The sequence below is a fragment of the Pseudonaja textilis genome, chromosome 5, assembly GCF_049901715.1.
Source record: "Pseudonaja textilis isolate UNSWEBS1 chromosome 5, rPseTex1.2, whole genome shotgun sequence".
Taxonomy (NCBI): domain Eukaryota; kingdom Metazoa; phylum Chordata; class Lepidosauria; order Squamata; family Elapidae; genus Pseudonaja; species Pseudonaja textilis.
Genome location: NC_141994.1, coordinates 72,673,486 through 72,693,255, shown reverse-complemented (window position 1 = coordinate 72,693,255; position 19,770 = coordinate 72,673,486). Strand labels below are relative to the sequence as shown.

The following is a 19,770-nucleotide window of genomic DNA, read 5'->3' as shown; positions in this document are numbered from 1 at the left end:
GGAGATGGTGAGTTCTAGTCCCACTTTAGGGATGAAAGCCCGCTGGGTGACTTTGGGCCAGTCACCAGGAGATAGTGAGTTCTAGTCCTGCCTTAGGCATGAAAGCCAGCTGGGTGACTTTGGGCCAATCACCAGGAGATGGTGAATTCTAGTCCTGTCTTAGGCATGAAAGCCAGCTGGGTGACTTTGGGCCAATCACCAGGAGATGGTGAATTCTAGTCCTGTCTTAGGCATGAAAGCCGGCTGGGTGACTTTGGGCCAATCACCAGGGAGATGGTTAGTTCTAGTCCTGCCTTAGGCATGAAAGCCGGCTGGGTGACTTTGGGCCAATCACCAGGAGATGGTGAGTTCTAGTCCTGTCTTAGGCATGAAAGCCAGCTGGGTGACTTTGGGCCAATCACCAGGAGATGGTGAGTTCTAGTCCTGCCTTAGGCATGAAAGCCAGCTGGGTGACTTTAGGCCAATCACCAGGAGATGGTGAGTTCTAGTCCTGCCTTGGGCATGAAAGCCTGCTGGGTGACTTTGGGCCAAATCACCAGGAGATGGTGAGTTCTAGTCCCACTTTAGGGATGAAAGCCCGCTGGGTGACTTTGGGCCAATCACCAGGAGACAGTGAGTTCTAGTCCTGCCTTATGTATGAAAGCCTGCTGGGTGACTTTGGGCCAATCACCAGGAGATGGTGAGTTCTAGTCCTGCCTTGGGCATGAAAGCCTGCTGGGTGACTTTGGGCCAATCACCAGGAGATGGTGAGTTCTAGTCCCACTTTAGGGATGAAAGCCCGCTGGGTGACTTTGGGCCAGTCACCAGGAGATAGTGAGTTCTAGTCCTGCCTTAGGCATGAAAGCCAGCTGGGTGACTTTGGGCCAATCACCAGGAGATGGTGAATTCTAGTCCTGTCTTAGGCATGAAAGCCAGCTGGGTGACTTTGGGCCAATCACCAGGAGATGGTGAATTCTAGTCCTGCCTTAGGCATGAAAGCCGGCTGGGTGACTTTGGGTCAATCACCAAGAGACGGTGAGTTCTAGTTCTGCCTTAGGTATAAAAGCAAGTTGGGTGACTTTGGGCCAATCATCAGGAGATGGTGAGTTCTAGTCCTGTCTTAGGCATGAAAGCCAGCTGGGTGACTTTGGGCCAATCACCAGGAGATGGTGAGTTCTAGTCCTGCCTTTAGGCATGAAAGCCAGCTGGGTGACTTTAGGCCAATCACCAGGAGATGGTGAGTTCTAGTCCTGCCTTGGGCATGAAAGCCTGCTGGGTGACTTTGGGCCAATCACCAGGAGATGGTGAGTTCTAGTCCCACTTTTAGGGATGAAAGCCCGCTGGGTGACTTTGGGCCAATCACCAGGAGACAGTGAGTTCTAGTCCTGCCTTATGTATGAAAGCCTGCTGGGTGACTTTGGGCCAATCACCAGGAGATAGTGAGTTCTAGTCCTGCCTTAGGCATGAAAGCCAGCTGGGTGACTTTGGGTCAATTCCTAGGAGCCAGTGAGTTCTAGTCCTTCCTGGGAAATTCAGGTACTTGGCAAATGGCATGTATTTACAACAGGTCACGTGTGATCAGCATTTGTAACCTTCCCAGCCAGTTCCTGACAAGCAAAATCAATGGGGGGAAGCCAGATTTGTTTAACCACCATGTGATTCACTTAATAACAGTGATTCGCTTAACAACTGTGGCCCAAAACAGTCATAAAATGGGGCAAAACTCAATCGCCTCGCTTAGAAATGGAAATTTGGGGGCTCAACTGAGTTCATACTTCTAGGATTACCCATGCTCCACCCAGATGTATGCCCCAACCCCCACCCCAACCCCCCACAACCCACTCTCCTTCCTCCCACCTTGCAAAGTCCAGATCAGCCTCTCGGGACATGGTGATGTTGGTCAGGTTCTGTTGAAGGATGAAGATGTTCCGGCACATCTTCTTAATGCCGGACTCGCTGATGCGCTTGAAGTACTGAGCCCCGTTGATGAGGATGCAGGAAATCAAATGACCCAAACCTGGACCAGAGAGAGAGAAAGAAAGAGAGAGAGAGAGAGAAATTTCAGGTCAGGAGAAAGAAATTTACTGGCCAGATGCTTTTCCTGTTGCCAGTGCGGAGGTTTTTTTTTTTTTAGCCAGATATATGATCATTGTGCTCAGAGAAAGAAATATCTGTTTCTATCTAGGATTGAACTCATAGCATCCTGATTTGTGAGAGATAAGAGTTCCACCTCTAGGTCACCTCACCACTATAAAACTCTTAAATTATGATACAGGCAGTTCTCAACTTACAACCATTTGTTTAGCGGCCGTTCGAAACTATAACGGCCCTGGGGAAAAACGTGACTTAGCCCCCTCCAATCGTCGCCCTTATGGCCATCGCAGCATCCCCACGGTTACGTAATCCGTTCCGGCAGTCCTCAACATACGACCACAATGGATCCCACAAATGGATGGTTGCATGTCCCAAGGTCATGTGAACTGCGGCCTTTCGGCAGAGCCAAGCCAACCGGGAACCCAGATCTACTTAACAACCATGTGACTAATTGAACCCTGCAGGGATTCACTGAACAACGGTGGTAAGAAAGGTCATCAAATGAGGCAAAGCTCACTTAAGAAATGCCTTGCTTAGCAACAGAAATGTGGGGCTCAATTGTGGTCATAAATCAAGGACTAACCTATAAAAGGACAGAACCGATGTACCACTGTTTCTTTTCTTCTTCTTCATTTTTCTGTGTTTCTACGATGAGAAAGCAAGACTTTGCCCACTTCCACTCTTTGCCCACCTCCACCCTTTGGCAAGCAACCCACCTTCGAAGATGTACTGGAACTTGTGCTGCTGCAAGCTAGCATTCATGGCTTCTTCCACAGCGCTGATGTCCTTGTTCAGCCGCACCACCAGAGGGTCGTAATCCATGCTCTCCACATTGGCCACAATGGCATAGTTGCCCTGTTTGGCCAAAGGGATCAGATAGTGGAAGCAATGGACCCTGTGAACGAGAATGGGTCTTCAAACTGGGTTTGTCATGAGAAACTAGGATTATTAGAGCTCCAAGGCTGGGGGGGGGAGTGGGGGGGAAACTCCTGGGTGGGCCTCCTCTCTTCAGGCACAAGGAAACCAAAGCAACGTGGAAAATCCACAAGGCCAAGGGAGCTACGCATGACACCCAAAGAGTGCCATGCTTAATCCAGAGGTCCAACTGGGATGGGATGAGACAACTTGACATGGCCAACTCTCAGTGGGCAACTCATCATGGCCAACTCACCGGAAGCCAACTCAACAAACACAAAGTTACATTCATTTCAACGGAACAAATAATAATAATGAAGTCAACCCAAAATACAAGAGTTACAATAATTGTGACGGAAACACAGTCACCGTAATAAAAGGAATGGAATGAAATGCTTAATACCGCGTTGAATTGAACCACGATGAGTTATCCTGCAGGAGCTGGTGGTAGTAAGTTGTCGTAGACTCCCAACTGGCAAACTGTATCCTAGACCAAAGGCAAGTCCAAAAATGCCAGAAAATTCCTGGGATTCTGGCATTTTGATGAATCCGCCATTGACAGGCACACAGAAACCAATAACGTCTACATAGCATTCAAACGAGACGATCGAAAAGCCCCAAAGGTAACAAACACACCAAAATACCTCCTTACGAGAGATCAACGCCCAGATAAGAAATTAACACCAAGATTAACACTAGACCAGTGGTGGCTAACCTTTTTGGGCTCCTGGGCCAAAAATCGTGCATGCACTTGAACACTCGCGCTCGCGTGCCAGCACCCAGAAGGCAGTGTGTGCCCTCCCATGCCCCCTACGCATGTGCGCACAATCCCCACTCATCCCTACCGCCCCCTTACCTGCACTACATCTGAACAGCTGATTTTCTACCAATTTGAGGCCTTTTTCGGTCTCCCAGAGGCTAGAGGAAGGCTTCTACAGGCTTCGGAAGGCTTTGCAGGCCAAAAACTAACCCCCCTTTCGTCACTTCCAGTATTTTAGGAAAAACAGGAAGTGATGAAACAGGGCTAGTTTTCAGCCTGCAGAAGCCTTCCTCAAGCCTTTGGGAGGCTGAAAATCAGCTGTGAGGCACGCGCATGCGCAGTGAGGTAAGTTTTGCCTGCAGCTCGTGTGCTGGCACAAGTGGCTTAGTGTGCCACCTGTGTGGCATGCGTGCCATAGGTTTGCCGTCCCAGCACTAGACCAACAATCAACAAATAAACAATATCCCAATCAAGGAATTACCAACACAGACAAACAAACAGTAAACAACCTCCTAGGAACCAGCAAGACCACTCCCAGCAATGCTGATAGGGCAAGCCAACAGTACATAAAAAGAAGAACAAACCTCACTACCTTCTAACACTGAGGATAATTCTTCCTCCTCCTCGGAAAATTACAGAGTGCACCCAAATATTCTGTAAAAGATGTTATCCCTGGGAAGGAAAGGTCCATTAAGACCTTCAGAACTGAGACTTTTCTGACCCATACCAAGGTTGCCTGAAGTATTATTCGCTACAATGCTGCTTACAGGTGGTCCTCGAGTTATGACTGTAATTGAGCCCTGTGTATACGGTTATGAGTTATGATGGTCCAAAACAGATCACCGTGTTGTGACGGGATCTCATTCGCAGATGGTTTGTGTTGTGCCTTCCGAGTCTCTGCTCCTTTGCAAATGAAATGTTTGCGTTGACTTTAACTCCGCTTCGGCATTAAGGTTTTCCAAAAACATAGCTGACAGAAACCTGATTTCGCAAAATGTATCTTGGAAGCCCTTATACGTGAGCTGTACTCACTACAAAAAATCACTAAACCTGAAGGTAGGCCTTTCATTGACCAAAATGACCAGTCAAAGGGACATTCCAGAAAGAGAAATGACAGCTTTATGACTTTCTGTTTGAAGTTCATATAGAACAGGGGTGTCAAACTCAAGGCCCGGAAGCCAGATCTGTCCCATGGGGTGCTTAAATCCGGCCGTGTGCCCGGCGTGGACATACCAAGGGACTGGCCCGCAGTGCTTCTGGTGGCTAAAACGGGCTGCGTGAACCCCCCATGCACCTCATTTTCTCCCTCCATGGCCTCCTGCAGCACTCTGCCGGTGGAAAACAGATCAAAAAACAGGCCCCAAATGGGCCCAAAACAAGCTGAAAACAACCCGAATGTCATGCCCCTGTTGGAATCTGATTTCAAGGGGGAAGTTGAACAGCTGACAGGGAACGGGAGTGTGGCTCTGGTGGCTGTGAAGGAACCTGGGGAAGGGCACAGTCCGGCTGGGCAGTCAGAGGAAGACCCAGGGCCACCCCCTCTTCATCCTAGGGCATGTAGGGAGGAACGGATAAGGGAGCAACGTGGGTTTATGGGGGAGAAAAAGGCCCTGATTCCCTTCATTAGCTGCAGCTGGGAAACTAGGATATAAGTGGGGCGTTTGCACACAGCACCTTGCTGGAAGCAAAGCGTGCATTATTTTGGTTTGTCAAGTCTTATCTGGGTTCTGGCGTCCTCCCAACTGTGTGTGTGTTTCGTTATCTTTTGAAGTCTGCAATTCCTTATCCTGCCCTGTCTGGTTAATTGCTGCAGTGTGGTTTGTGTTGGTTTTTATTTATCATTTATACGTACTTTGGGTTCGGAGGGAATTTCTTCCCTTTATAAACTATTCTTGGGAGAGTTTTTCTCCAGCCGATGATAACTGGACATTGGGGGCCAAGTTGGAGGCATTAAAGGGACTTTATCTATTTTTGGGACTTTGTTGCTTTTGTGCCACGCCCCTTTGGGTCATCACAATGAAAATGGCCGAAAAATGTTGTTGGCCAGCAGAGTGCTGCAGGAGGCCATGGAGGGAGAAAATGAGACACAGGAGGCCCACACATGGACCTCCCATGCCCCGTTTTGGCCGGCAGAGTACTATAGGAGGCATCCATCTTGCCCCACCACTGCCCCCGCCAACAGCCCGCAGAGGAGAACAACAATGCTGATCTGGCCTTGGAAGAAATCCAGTTTGATACCGCTGATATAGAATGCCACTAAAAACTAAAACGGTACTAACCTTCATAATGTCTGTGGTAACTTCATGGGTTTCTAGTTTCTTGGGAGCAAGACAGATGCTCCTGCTATGTAGAACAAACAGATTGAAGACTAGCAGTGCGCATCCCGGAACACCAATTAGCAGTCAGAAGACATGATGAAAACTGCTTAATTGCACAAGACATGGGCAGATTTCGCCATAGTTTCAACTGGGAAACTGTGAGCCTCCTAGATTAAGCCAGGTCCAAAAACGCTAGGGAATTTCTAGGAGCCTGATGTCGATCGGCCATCCACAGGCACAAAGAGGTAAATAATGTCTACACACCATTCAAAAGAGACTGTAAAAAAAACCTCAACGAGGAACAGAAAGACCAAAACCTCCTTGCCAGCAATCAACAGTCATATGAGTAAAGACCAGGGGTGGGATTCGGACCGGTTCGCCTGAATCCCTTGCTCCAAAAATCAACTGGCAGTGAACTGGTTCGCTGCAACTATCATGAGGGCCTGCCTGCCCGCCCCTACGTTTTACCTACCTATATTGTCTTAGCTGATTAGCGCGGCACAATGGATTGCCGCTTCTCAAGCTGTGTTACTTGAGTGTTACCCATGAGCGGATAGCGCACGGTCACTGAACCAGTTGTTAACCCGGGAGAATCCCACCCCTGGCAGAGACCAACTTCAAGATTAACACTAGATCGACCGACAAGCCATAATCAACACTCCAATCAAGGAGAATTACCAACACAGACAAACAATCCAACAATAAACAACAGCCTACTCAAGGAACCCATCAAGATCACTCCCACCAACACTGAGCAGGCAGGCACCTGTATGTAAAACGAGAGCCATCTGCACCAGAGGTGGGATTCTACCGGTTCAGACTGGTTTGGGCAAACCGGATGTTAAAGTTACAGCTGGTTCACTGAACTGGTATTTCAACCGAGTGGCTGGCCCCTCCCAGGAGTCTCTACATGGCCTGTCTTGGCCCTGTTGGAATCTGATTCCGAGGGGGAGGTCGAGTAGCTGACAGGGAGTGGGAGTGTGGCTCCGGTGGCTGTGGAAGAAACTGGGGAAGGGCACAGTCTGGCTGGGCATTCAGAGGAAGCCTCAGGCCCAACTCCTCTTCATCCTAGGGCACACAAGGAGGAACAGAGAAGGGAGCAATGTGGGTTATGGGGGAGAAAAAGGCCCTGATTCCCTTCATTGGCTTCATTGGCTACAGCTGGGAAAACAGGATAAAAAGGGTGTTTGCACATAGCACCTTGCTGGAAGCAAAGCGTGCATTATCTTTGTTTGTCACGTCTTATCTGGGTTCTGGCATCCTCCCAGCTGTGTGTGTTTCGTTATCTTTTGAAGTCTGCAATTCCTTATCCCGCCCTGTCTCGTTAATTGCTGCAGCTAGTGGTTTGTGTTGGTTTTTATTTATCATTTAGATGTACTTTGCGTTTGGACTGAATTTCTTCCCTTTAAAAACTGTTCTTGGGAGAGTTTTTTTTCTCCAGTCGATGATAACTGGATATTGGGGGCCAAGTTGGAGGTATTAAAGGGACTTTACCTACTTTGGGGACTTGGTTTTTTTGTGCCACGTCCCGGGTCATCATGCGGCCCATTTTTGGTGGAGGTAAGTGCAGGGTCTGCGCGAAGGCTCTGGGAGTGGGAAAACGGGCCTTCTGGAAGTCCGGAAACGGGCCTGTTTCCCGCTTCCAGAGGGCCTCCAGAGGCCAGGGGAGGCTGTTGTTGCCCTCCCAGAGGCCCGGGGGAGGCCTCTGGATCCTTGGGATGGCGAAAAGGCCTTCTCTGGGTTCTGGAGGTCCACCTGAAGTCTGGAAACAGGAACTTCCAGTAGGCCTCGCCCACCCATCAACCAGGTTGCTGGGATTTTTGAATCCCACCCCTGATCTCCACTCTCTTCTAGTAATGATGATATTACCAAGTTGGGTCATGAAATGTCTCCAAGAAAACCACCAAGCTCAGAGAACATCCAGGACCTCACGGTTCAATCCTGAACTAAAAATATATATTCTTTTATTGGTGGACGAGAGTTGAGAGGTCATCTAGTCCAATTCTCCTTAACTTTTGGGTAGCTTGAAGATGTGTGGACTTCAACTCCCAGACTTCCCCAGCCAGGATCCTGGGGTTGGGAAATCTTTTGAGTTTTTGAAGTCCTCACATCTTGCCAGTGTGGAGAAACACTGGTCTAGACCAGGGGGCCTGCAACCTTAAACACTCAAAGAGCCATTTGGACCAGTTTCCCAAAGAAAAGAAAACCCCAGGAACCAATAATTTAACAACCGGGGTGACTGGGTGGACGTGGCCAACGCCACGTCACTCACTCCCACCCAGTCACCTCCTGCTCTGGAATGTGGAGCGAGTCTCCATCCCCCGCCATCACCCTTACCTTCTCAGGCCAGGCGAGGAGTGACGGGGAGGGGAGTGGTGGGATCAGCCAACAGGGAGCCACAGCAGAGGGCCAAAAGAGCCGCATGTGGCTCCAGAGCCCCAGGTTGCCAACTCCTGGTCTAGAGCAGGGGTGGGCAAACTTTTTGGCTCGGGGGCCTCATTGACTTTTAAAATTTGACAGACGGGCCGCCACCTGGTGTCAAAATGCCTGTCATTACAAGTCAAAATCAAATGAATGCAATCATTCAATCATTCACATCAAACCTTAATTCTGTACCAATCGTGGGCGGGCCGGATTAAAAAGACCAACGGGCCGGATGTGGCCCCCGGGCCGTAGTTTGCCCACCCCTGGTCTAGAGTCTATAAAGGTGCTAAACTGTGTGAATAAATAAACCTATACCACACATACACCTTGTGTCAGGGCTCCGGTAGTTACCCCCATTTAAAACATGAGTCTCTAGCCGGATTTTCAAAACTTAAAGAAGATGTCAACTCATGAAACATTTTGTATACACATTTTATAGTTGACAACAGAAAGAAGGGGGGGAGGAGTGTCAAGGGGCAGGCGGTAGTGTGGAATCGAAAGTACATTCCATTCATATTTTCTTCAAAGACCGATTAGATGACTGAAGCTTCTGCAGTGCAAAAATCTAATTGGAGAGCATGATTGATGACTCTTGACTACGGATGTTTTTCATTGGATGATACACCCAGAGGGTTGCAGGGAAAAGCAGGATCAAGGGTGACAGTAAATTACGTATCTCAGACTTGGCTACTCCCAGGTAAATGCTGGACATAGAATGTTACCCTCAAATAAATCTTTTTTAGTTAGGCTCGAGGCTCATGATTTAATTGGAGCAACTGCTGGAATCCTGACAGATTTATTAGGAGTAAACATACTAGTGCTACCTGGGTGTAGCTGACTCACACATCATTCATTGTCACCCTTGACTCTGGTTTTCCCCCTCCCCCTGGGTGTATCGTAATTCATATCCTCCAATGGGACACGTCCATAGCCCAGAGTCATCAATCAGGCTCTCCAGTTAGAATTTTGTGCAGCAGAAACTTCAGTCACCTAGTTACTATCTTTGAAAACGTTTACGGAATGCACTTTCGATTTGCAAGCTGCTGCACTATTCCCCCTGTCCCTTTCTATTGGCAACTCCAAAAAGACCAGAGAAATATTTTATGAGTTGACAACTTGATTGCAAGCAGTGGCGGGATTCAACTGGTGTCACAACCGGTTCGGTGAGCGTGCGCTTCGCACTGCATTTGAAAATAGCAAGAAAACTTACCTTTTACTGCAGCCCCAGTGGGTAAAAACAGCTGGGCTTCAAACCAAGGAAATACAGGACAGGATACCGCAGGGGCAAGTGGGTAGGGCCAAACAATCGCTAGAACTACCGGTTTGGCCAAACCGGTCCGTACCGGCTGAATCCCGCCCCTGACGAACGAGCGAACGAACGTTCTCGGTTCATACAACATACAGACCCCTCAACTGCCTAAAAAGCTGGTTTTGTGCAAGATGCAACATTCTCCTCCTGCATATTCCAGAGAGTTGAAAGTTTAGCTAAGACTGTCATCAACCTGGTTAAGACTCCAGTGTTAGTAATTTTTATTGCATCTTGCAATCTTAAATCAAGACGAAGAGTGATTAAAAACTCACACATCTGCCATCTCCAGCTTGGAATATCCCTGGCTCTTACTCTCGGCCCTTCCTACTCTATCTGAACTACGGGGATAATTACACAGACCTACCTGACAGGGAGAACAGAAACAATGTATAGGAAATGTTTTTACAGGGCTAATTTTCTGTGTAATTGCTCTATATGCTGCTTTATAAATTCTAAGGCTTTCTTCCTCCAGGACTCTGTGGATATTGGGGGGTATTCCAAAATACTTAGATTTAGACATATCTACTCAGCCCAAAGCAAGAAACTCGAAGACAGTGAGTTCTAGTCCCACCTTAGGCATGAAAGCTGATTGGGTGACTTTTGGGCCAATCACCAGAAGATTGTGAGTTCTAGTTCCACCTTAGGCATGAAAGCTGATTGGGTGACTTTGGGCCAATCACCAGGAGACGGTGAGTTCTAGTTCCACCTTAGGCATGAAAGCCGGCTGGGTGACTTTTGGGCCAATCACCAGGAGACGGTGAGTTCTAGTTCCACCTTAGGCATGAAAGCCGGCTGGGTGACTTTGGGCCAATCACCAGGAGACGGTGAGTTCTAGTTCCACCTTAGGCATGAAAGCTGCTGGGTGACTTTTGGGCCAATCACCAGACTTTCTAGTTCCACCTTAGGCATGAAAGCTGGCTGGGTGACTTTTGGGCCAACCACCAGGAGAGTCTAGTTCCACCTTAGGCATGAAAGCTGTCTGGGTGACTTTTGTTCTAGTTCCACCTTAGGCATGAAAGCTGGCTGGGTGACTTTTGGGCCAATCACCAGGAGACGGTGAGTTCTAGTTCCACCTTAGGCATGAAAGCTGTCTGGGTGACTTTTGGGCCAATCACCAGGAGACGGTGAGTTCTAGTTCCACCTTAGGCATGAAAGCCAGCTGTTTAACTTTGGATCCATCTAGTCCTGCCTTAGGCACGAAAGACAGCTGCGTGACTTTGGGCTGATCCCAAAGGTCAATCCACCTTATAGGTTGCTCGGAGTAAGGAGGACTAAGTATGTTTGCCACTTGGGTTGTTTATACATATAAAATGAATGAATGAATGAATGCGTGAATGACTGAATGAATGCATGAATGAATGAATGAATGAATGAATGAATGAATGAATGAATGATCGATCTACATGCCTTACCTGACTTCCAGGTGTAAAACCAGCAAGCAGGAGTCTGCCATCTCTTGGAAAGACCGAGCCAAATCTGTGAGGGTCTGCAGGATCTGTTCTGACACTGGTGGGAGATCAGCTTTGCTATGAACGTCTTGGGCGGGAGAAGCTGGAGAGCAAGAAAAAGAGACATCGGGGTAATGCTTCCCTTTACAAACCAGCCACGTTTCTCTGCTACTTCAGATGACCTCTACTGTGGGATCCTTGGTGCTCTCTGAGCTGGGTGGTTTCCTTGCAGGCGTTTCATGACCGGACTAGGGAACATCATCAGTGCTAGAAGGGAGTGGGGTTTGCAGAGAAGAGGAGGAGGAGGAGGAGGATTGTGGGGTCCTTGGTGCTCTCAGATTGGTTGCTTTCTTGCAGATGTTTCATGACCCAAGTAGGTAACATCTTCAGTGCTAAAAAGGAGTGGGCTTTGCAGAGAGGAGGAGGAGGAGGAGGAGGAGGAGGAGGAGGAGGAGGAGGAGACGACTGTGGGGTCCCTTGATGCTCTCTCAGTTTGGTTGTTTTCCTGTAGACGTTTCATGACCCAACTAGATAACATCATCAGGGCTGGAGAGGAGAGGTGTTAGTGGAGAGGGAGTGGGAAGGAGGAGGACTGTGGGGTCCTTGGTGCTCTCTGAGCTGGGTGGTTTCCTTGCAGACGTTTCATGACCGGACTAGGGAACATCATCAGTGCTAGAAGGGAGTGGGGTTTGCAGGGAGGAGGAGGAGGAAGAGGAAAGGAGGAGGAGGAGGACTGGGTCTGAGGTTTGTTTCCGCAGCGTTCTAGGAGGAGGAGGGGTTGTAGGGAGGAGGGAGGAGGAGGAGGGAGGAGGAGAGGAGGACGATTATTATGGGGTCCTTGCTCTTCTTGGAGGGTTTCTGGTTGTTTTCCTGAAGACGTTTCATGACCCAACTAGGTAACATCACCAGTGCCTCCCACTAAGTTGCCAGCCTTCAATTATTGGGGGACGGCTATCGTGTCACCCCTTGTCCTTCTTTTCTCTAGACTGGGTATAGCCAGTTTCTGCAACCTTTATGGTTTAGCTCCTTTGAGGGGAAAAAAAAAAGGGGTGGGTGGTGGGTGGGAAATAATAGAATAGAGCTGGAAGGGACCTTGGAGGTCTTCTAGTCCAGCCCCCTGCTTCAGGGAGGAAATCCTATACCATTTCAGACAACTGGTTGTCCAATCTCTTCTCGAAAGCCTCCAGTGTCGGAGCATTCACCACTTCTGGTGGCAAGCTGTTCCACGGGTTCATTTTTCCTTACTGTCGGGAAGTTTCTCCTTAATTTCAGGTTGCTTCTCTCCCCCGGATGTGAGTTTCCATCCGTTGCTCCTTCTCCTGCCTTCAGGGGCTTTGGGGAATAGCTTGACCCTCACCCCCCCCCTTCTTCTTTGGGGCAGCCTCTGAGATACGTGGACTTCAGAATTCCTCAGCCATGCAAGGGAAGGGCCGGGCCCCAGGGGTTCACACACACAACCCCCAGCATGCAAACTCCCCAAACAGCCATCAGGGTTTCGCAGAGATTTCTTCCCCTTTTCAAAATCCTATGCAAAAAAACCTTTTCCGTTTTACCCCAGGCTATTTTGGCTATTGACTTTCTTTCTTTCTTTCTTTCTTTCTTTCTTTCTTTCTTTCTTTCTTTCTTTCTTTCTTTCTTTCTTTCTTTCTTTCTTTCCTTTCTTTCTTTCTTTCTTTTTTCTTCTTTCTTTCCTTCCTTCCTTTCTCTTTCTTTCTTTCTTTCTTTCTTTCTTTCTTTCTTTCTTTCTTTTTTTTTCCTTCCTTCCTTCTTCTTTCTTTCCTTCTTTCTTTCTTTCTTTCTTTCTTTCTTTCTTTTTCTTTTTCTTTCTTTCTTTCTTTCTTTCTTTCTTTCTTCCTTTCTTTCTTTCTTTCTTCCTTCCTTCCTCTTTTCTTTCTTTCTTTCTTTCTTTCTTTCTTTCCTTCCTTTTTTCCTTCCTTCCTTCCTTCCTTCCTTTTTTTCTTTCCTTCCTTCCTTTTCTTTCTTTCCTTCCTTTTTCTTTCTTTCTTTCTTTCTTTCTTTCTTTCTTTCTTTCTTTCTTTCTTTCTTTCTTTCTTTCTTTCTTTCTTTCTTTCTTCCTTCTTTCTTTCCTTCCTTCCTCTTTCTTTTTCTTTCTTCCTTCCTTTTCTTTCTTTCTTTCTTTCTTTCTTTCTTTCTTTCTTTCTTTCTTTCTTTCTTTCTTTCTTTCCTTCCTTCCTTCCTTCCTTTCTTTCTTTCTTCTTTCTTTCTTTCTTTCTTTCTTTCTTTCTTTCTTTTTCTTCTTTCTTCCTTCCTCTTCCTTCCTTCCTTCCTTCCTTCCTTCCTTCCTTCCTTTCCTCCCTGCTGAGCTTTGCTTCCTATTCAATTTATGGATTTTATATCATTGTTAACCTGCCCTAACAGGCCCAGCTGAACAGCCTCCTCCTAAAATTTCAGCTAAAGGGGAAGGACAGCAACAAAGCTTAAAGTACGACTAGGTCTGCTGTCGTTGCCAAGGTGAACTTAGAAATTCAAGGTGATTGCACCTGCCCTAATTCACAGAGGCGTGAGCCATCTGTGTTTGCTCCTTATCACCCGGGAAGGCTGTTACCTCTTGGACTTTTTCTCCCCAAACCCATCTGGATTTGGATTCAGACTATAAATAAACAGAATAACAGGGTTGAAAGGGACCTTGGAGGTCATCTAGCCCAACCCCCTGCTCAGGCAGGAAACCCTAGACCATTTCAGACAAATGATCATCCAATCTTACCATTTATATGGACTGCTTCTAGTATGACCTGATTGCTTATTTGTGCCCTGTGACTATCATTAAGTGTTGCACCTGATGATTCTCCACGAATGTATCTTTCCAGGTAAGTAACGCTTAAGGTTAAGGAGAAGAAAGGTAGTTAAAAGCACTTGGCCATATTATTTACTATTATTATGGATTATTATTACCGTGTTTCTCACAAAATAAGGCCGGGCCTTATTTTCTTTTGATCCCCGAAAAAACGGCTAGGCCGTCTTTTCGGGGGTGACTTAATTCCCCCCCTTACATCCCCGGGAGGGCGGGCGGCAATGGCTTGGATGTTCACCTCGGCATTGGTGGGGCACTTCGTATCGGGAGACCTTCCGCCACCGTTGCTTTCCCTTCTCCCCATTCTGCCGTGGTGTTTAGAACAACGCCGCGGCGTTTGGCGCAGCCACGCGCGGCCAGCCAGGGCTCCTCCCTGCAACCGGAGCCCAGCGGAGACATTTGGCTTCAGGAGCGCCTGTCGCCGTCTTCCCGGGCATCGTTCGAAGGCAAAGCCTATTCTTTTAAAAACGACGCCCTACTACCAGTACGACAAAGCCTCTCCTGCCCGAGAGGGCAGCCCAACCCCACGTGGGGAGGAGAATCTCCTGGGGCTGCAGCGCAGGATCGGCCCACCCCGGGAGAAGCGCCCAGCTGCCATCCTGCCTGGCGCCGGGCAGAGCGGGAAGAGCTTCGCCTGGGGCACCCAGCGCAGCTGACAGGTGGGCCCTCCTGCCCAGCGGCGGAGCTCTCGCCAAAGCAGCAAGCCCCTCCCCACCGGGCCCTCCGCTCATCCCGCCAGGGCCATGCTGGAGCCAGGCGGGCTGGGCAGAGTCGGCAAACTGAGCCACGGGTGCGCGCCCGCCTGCCAAGCAAAAGAGCCGGGCCGACCCAAGCTTAGCTTCCTTCCCAATTCCCTCCAGGCTGAACCCAAAGGGGCCACTGGGAGAGGCAGACAGTGACAGTGCCGTGTCCTCCTCCGAGCTGAGCCCCGCCGAGTGAGCGCCTCTGCCTGATGCCCGTTCCACTGCAGTGTTTGGAGCTGTCGGCACATTTGGAGATGCGTGGGGATGGGGACAGGCTGGGCAAGGGGTGGAAAGGACGGGCGGCCTCGGGCTCTCTCCGCTGGTCAGGGAAGCAGCGCCGCTATCACCTCGCCTCCCTGTCCGCGGACAGGTGGGTGCTATCACTGCCTTGGGCCACCTCTCCCGGTGGCCCCTTCAGGTTCACACTGGAGGGACTTGGGAAGGAAGCCAAGCTGAGATCGGCCCGGCTCTTTTGCTTGGCAGGCGGATGCGCACCCGTGGCTTGCTTTCCCGGATCCTTCCAGCCCGCGTGGCCCTGGCAGGATGAGCGGAGGGTCCAGCGGGGAGGCACTTGCTGCCTTGGTGAGAGCTCTGCTGCCGGGAAAGTGGGCCCACCTGTCAGCTGCACTGGGCGCCCCAGGCAAAGCTCTTCGCGCTCTGCCTGGCGCCAGGCAGGGATGGTGGCTGGGCGCTTCTCCCGAGGTGGGCCGATCCTGCACTGTGGCTCCGGGAGATTCGCCTCCCCACGTGGGAGTCTTTGTTGTAGTAGGGCATCGTTTTTAAAAGAATTGGCTTTACCTTCAAAGGCAAAGGGAAGGCGGCGACGGGAGCACCTGAAGCCGAGTGTCTCCGCTGGGCTCTTTGCAGGGAGGAGCTCTGGCTGGCCGCATACGGCTGCGCCAAACGCCGCGGCGTTGCTCTAAACGCCGCGGCAGCACGGGGAGAAGGGAAAGTGACGGTGGTGGAAGGTCTCCCGATACGAAGTGCCCCACCAACGCCGAGGTCAACGCAGGCAGCACCGTATCCGGGTATGCAACAAAAGTACTTCCTAACAGGAAGCCCCCCCCCCCGTCACCATTCCTCCCCATTTTGCATGTTTAATATAGGCCTTAAGTTGGGGGAAGGGGCTTAATTTGATTTTATGCCGATAAAACATGCTGGGACTTCCTATTGGGGGAGGCCGTATTGTTGGAGAAACACGGTAGTAATGTCCTCGCTTCACGTGTTAGTATTTAATGTTGTATTCTTTATGGTGGCTTTTTTCCCCCTTGTAAATGGTATACCCTGACAATACACTGCACGAAAAAGTATTTATGAATAAAAATTAAGAAGAAGAAGAGGAGGAGGAGGAGGAGGAAGAGGAGGAGGAGGAAAAAAGAAAAGGAGGAGGAAGAAGTGGAGGAAGAAGAGGAAGAAGAAGGAGAAGAGGAAGAGGAGGAGGAAGAAGAAAATAAGGGGAAGAAGAAGGAGAAGTGGGGGAAAAGAAAAAGAGGAAGAAGAGGAAGAAAAAGAAAGAGGAAGAAGGGGAAGAAGAAAAGAAGAGGAAGAGGAGGAGGAAGAAAAGAGGAAGAGGAGGAGGAAGAGGAAGAAGAAGAAGAGGAGGAAGAAGAAAAGAGGAAGAAGTGGGGGAAGAAGAAGAAAAGGAAGAAAGAGGAAGAGGAGAAGAGGAAAGAAGTGGAGGAAGAAGAGGAAGAAGAAAAGAAGAGGAAGAGGAGGAAGGAAGAAGAAAAGAAGAGGAAAAGGAGGAGGAAGAAGAAGAAAAGAAGAGGAAGAAGAAAAGAAGAAGGAAGAGGAAGAAAGAAGAAGAAGTGGGGGAAAAGAAGAAGAGGAAGAAAAAGAAGAAGGAGGAAGAAGAAAAGAAGAGGAAGAGGAGGAAGAAGAAGAAGAAGAGGAAGAAGAAGAAGAAAGAAGAGGAAGAAGAGAGAAAAAAGGGGAAGAAGAAGGAGAAGTGGGGAAGAAAAAGAGGAAGAAGAGGAAAAAAAGAAAGAGGAAGAAGAAAGGAGGAGGAAGAAAAGAAAAGAAGAGGAGGAAGAGGAGAAGAAGAAGAGGAGGAGGAGGGAGGAAGAAGAGGGAGAGGGAGAAGAGGAAGAAGAAGAAAAAGGAAGAAGAGGAAAAAGGAAGAGCCTGCTTGTCCCTGGAGATGCAGATGAGAATTCAGGCTGGGATGGAGGCCCTTTGGCCCTTCAGTAAACGTTAATGATTGAGCCAGAACACTGAATGTCATTGGCGATAAAGAGCTGGCTAAACACTCCATTAGCTGTTGTTTTTTCATTTTTCACTTTGTGCATTAATGTTCTTCGGGGGTGGGGGTGCACGCACGTTCTGGTTAATGAATTGTCTCCTTAGAACTGCGTGGGGTGGGTGAGGAAGATTCTGGGTAGCCACTGCTGGCGGCGTGAAGTTCATCGGGAAACAAACACCCCAAAGGCAGGAATTCTGGGGTGGGGGCGCGAGACGAAGGCTCTTGCTTTTCCATTGGTTTTTTTTGCGACTGTGAAAGCGCTAAGGGTGATAGGTGGAGAGGGAGAGGAAGGGGAGGAAATAGGAGGGAAGGGAGGGAGGAGAGAGAAAGAGAGGGAGGAAGGAAGGAAGGAAGAAGAAAGGAAGGAGGGAGGGAGGGAGAAAGAGGGAGGGAAGAAAGAAGGAAGGAGAGAGAAAGAGAGAGGAGGGAGGAGATAGAGAGGGAGGAAGGAAGGAGAGAGAAAGAGAGGAAGGGAGGAGAGAGAAAGGAGGGAGGGAGGAGGAGAGAGAAGAGGAATGGAGGAGGAGGGAGGGGAGAAGGAAGAGACAGAGGGAGGGAAGAAAGAAGGAAGGGAGAAAGAGGGAGGGAGGAGATAGAAAGAGAGGGGGGAAGGAAGGAAGGAGAAAAAGGGAGGGAGAAGGAGGGAGGGAAGAAGGGAGGAAGGAGATAGAAAAAGAGGGAAGGAGGGAAGGAAGGAACCCAAAGACATCTGTTTTCTTCCCTGCCTCCAAGAACTTTCATTAAAGGGCAATTTGATTTCGAGCCAGAATTTAAACCAATTTAGTGTCTGCCTGACCCTCAAACAGCCACGGCAACTCTTAGCTAACGTTAGTGTTTCGTTGCAGCCATAAATGTGGAGTTTAAGGGCCATTTTTTATGTGTTCCCTCCGCTGTCTCCTCCACCTATTATAATTTTACACTCATAAATTTCACATGTTTGGTCTTCTCCTGTGAGTTCTTGACGGCATAGAGAGCGTGCCAGGACTAACCAGGAATTCTCATCGGCGGATAATAACTCTTGCAAGCCGACACTCCATTCTCTTGCACTTTCTTATTCAGGTAAAAATAATGATTTTTGCCCAATCCACTCGCTGGAAAAGCAGAACAAGTTTGGTTCGGGGTGAAGAGGCAGGCCTACAAACCAGGAGGCTGTGAGTTCTACTTTTGCCAGGCATAAACCCTGGCTGGGTTGACCTTGGTCCAACCACCAACAGATGAGGAGTTCTAATCTCGTCTTAGGCAGGAAAGCCAGATGAGTCACCGAGCCAATCACCAGGAGACGGTGAGTTCTAGTCCTACCTTAAGCATGAAAGCCAGCTGGGTGACTTTGAGCCAATCACCAGGAGAAAATGAGTTCTAGTCTTGCCTTAGACATGAAGTTGGCTGGATGACTTTGGGCCAATCACCAGGAGACGATGAGTTCTAGTCCTGCCTTAGACATGAAGTTGGCTGGATGACTTTGAGCCAATCACCAGGAGACAGTGAGTTCTAGTCCTGCCTTAGACATGAAGTTGGCTGGATGACTTTGAGCCAATCACCAGGAGACAGTGAGTTCTAGTCCTGCCTTAGACATGAAGCTGGCTGGATGACTTTGAGCCAATCACCAGGAGAGAGGTGAGTTCTAGTCCTGCCTTAGACATGAAGTTGGCTGGATGACTTTGAGCCAATCACCAGGAGACAGTGAGTTCTAGTCCTGCCTTAGACATGAAGTTGGCTGGATGACTTTGAGCCAATCACCAGGAGACAGTGAGTTCTAGTCCTGCCTTAGACATGAAGCTGGCTGGATGACTTTGAGCCAATCACCAGGAGACGGTGAGTTCTAGTCCTGCCTTAGACATGAAGCTGGCTGGATGACTTTGAGCCAATCACCAGGAGACAATGAGTTCTAGTCCTGCCTTAGACATGAAGCTGGCTGGATGACTTTGGGCCAATCACCAGGAGATGGTGAGTTCTAGTCCTGCCTTAGACATGAAGGTGGCCGGATGACTGAGCCAATCACTAGGAGACAATGAGTTCTAGTCCTGCCTTAGACATGAAGCTGGCTGGATGACTTTGGGCCAATCACCAGGAGACCATGAGTTCTAGTCCTGCCTTAAGTATGAAAGCCAGCTGTGTGACTCTGAGCCAATCACCAGGAGTCGGTGAGTTCTAGTCCTGCCTTAAGTATGAAAGCCAGCTGTGTGACTCTGAGCCAATCACCAGGAGATGGTGAGTTCTAGTCCTGCCTTAGACATGAAGCTGGCTGGATGACTTTGGGCCAATCACCAGGAGACGATGAGTTCTAGTCCTGCCTTAAGTATGAAAGCCAGCTGTGTGACTCTGAGCCAATCACCAGGAGACGGTGAGTTCTAGTCCTGCCTTAAGTATGAAAGCCAGCTAGGTGACTCTGAGCCAATCACCAGGAGACAGTGAGTTCTAGCCAGGAAGTTTCTCCTTAGTTCTAGATTGGCTCTCTCCTGGATGAGTTTACTTTCATTATTTCTCAGTCTGTCCTCACATGCTTTGGAGAATAGCTTGACTCCCTCTTCTTTGGGGCAGTCCCTCAAATATTGGAAGACTGCTATCGTGTCTCTCCTGGTCCTCCTTTTCATCAGACTAGAGATACCTAGTTCCTGCAACCGTTCTTCATATGTTTTAGCTTCCAGTCCCCTAATCATCTTCATTGCTTTCCTCTCCACTCTTTCTAGAATAAATCTTTCTTTTTCTTTTTGTATTCTGGTGACCAA

The 19,770-nt window shown here is 48.9% G+C and overlaps 1 protein-coding gene across 1 annotated transcript in view; it reads right to left on the bottom strand.

Moving 5' to 3' along the window:
* Positions 1-19,770, bottom strand: part of EXOC4 (exocyst complex component 4) — a 367,177-nt gene that overhangs the window by 27,128 nt on the left and 320,279 nt on the right. Inside the window, exons 15-17 of the mRNA XM_087935338.1 lie at positions 11,212-11,350; positions 2,790-2,968; positions 1,837-1,996 (exon numbers count right to left, since the gene is read on the bottom strand). Of these exons, the coding sequence (XP_087791464.1) occupies positions 1,837-1,996; positions 2,790-2,968; positions 11,212-11,350 (478 nt within the window). The remainder of the gene's footprint in view (positions 1-1,836; positions 1,997-2,789; positions 2,969-11,211; positions 11,351-19,770) is intronic.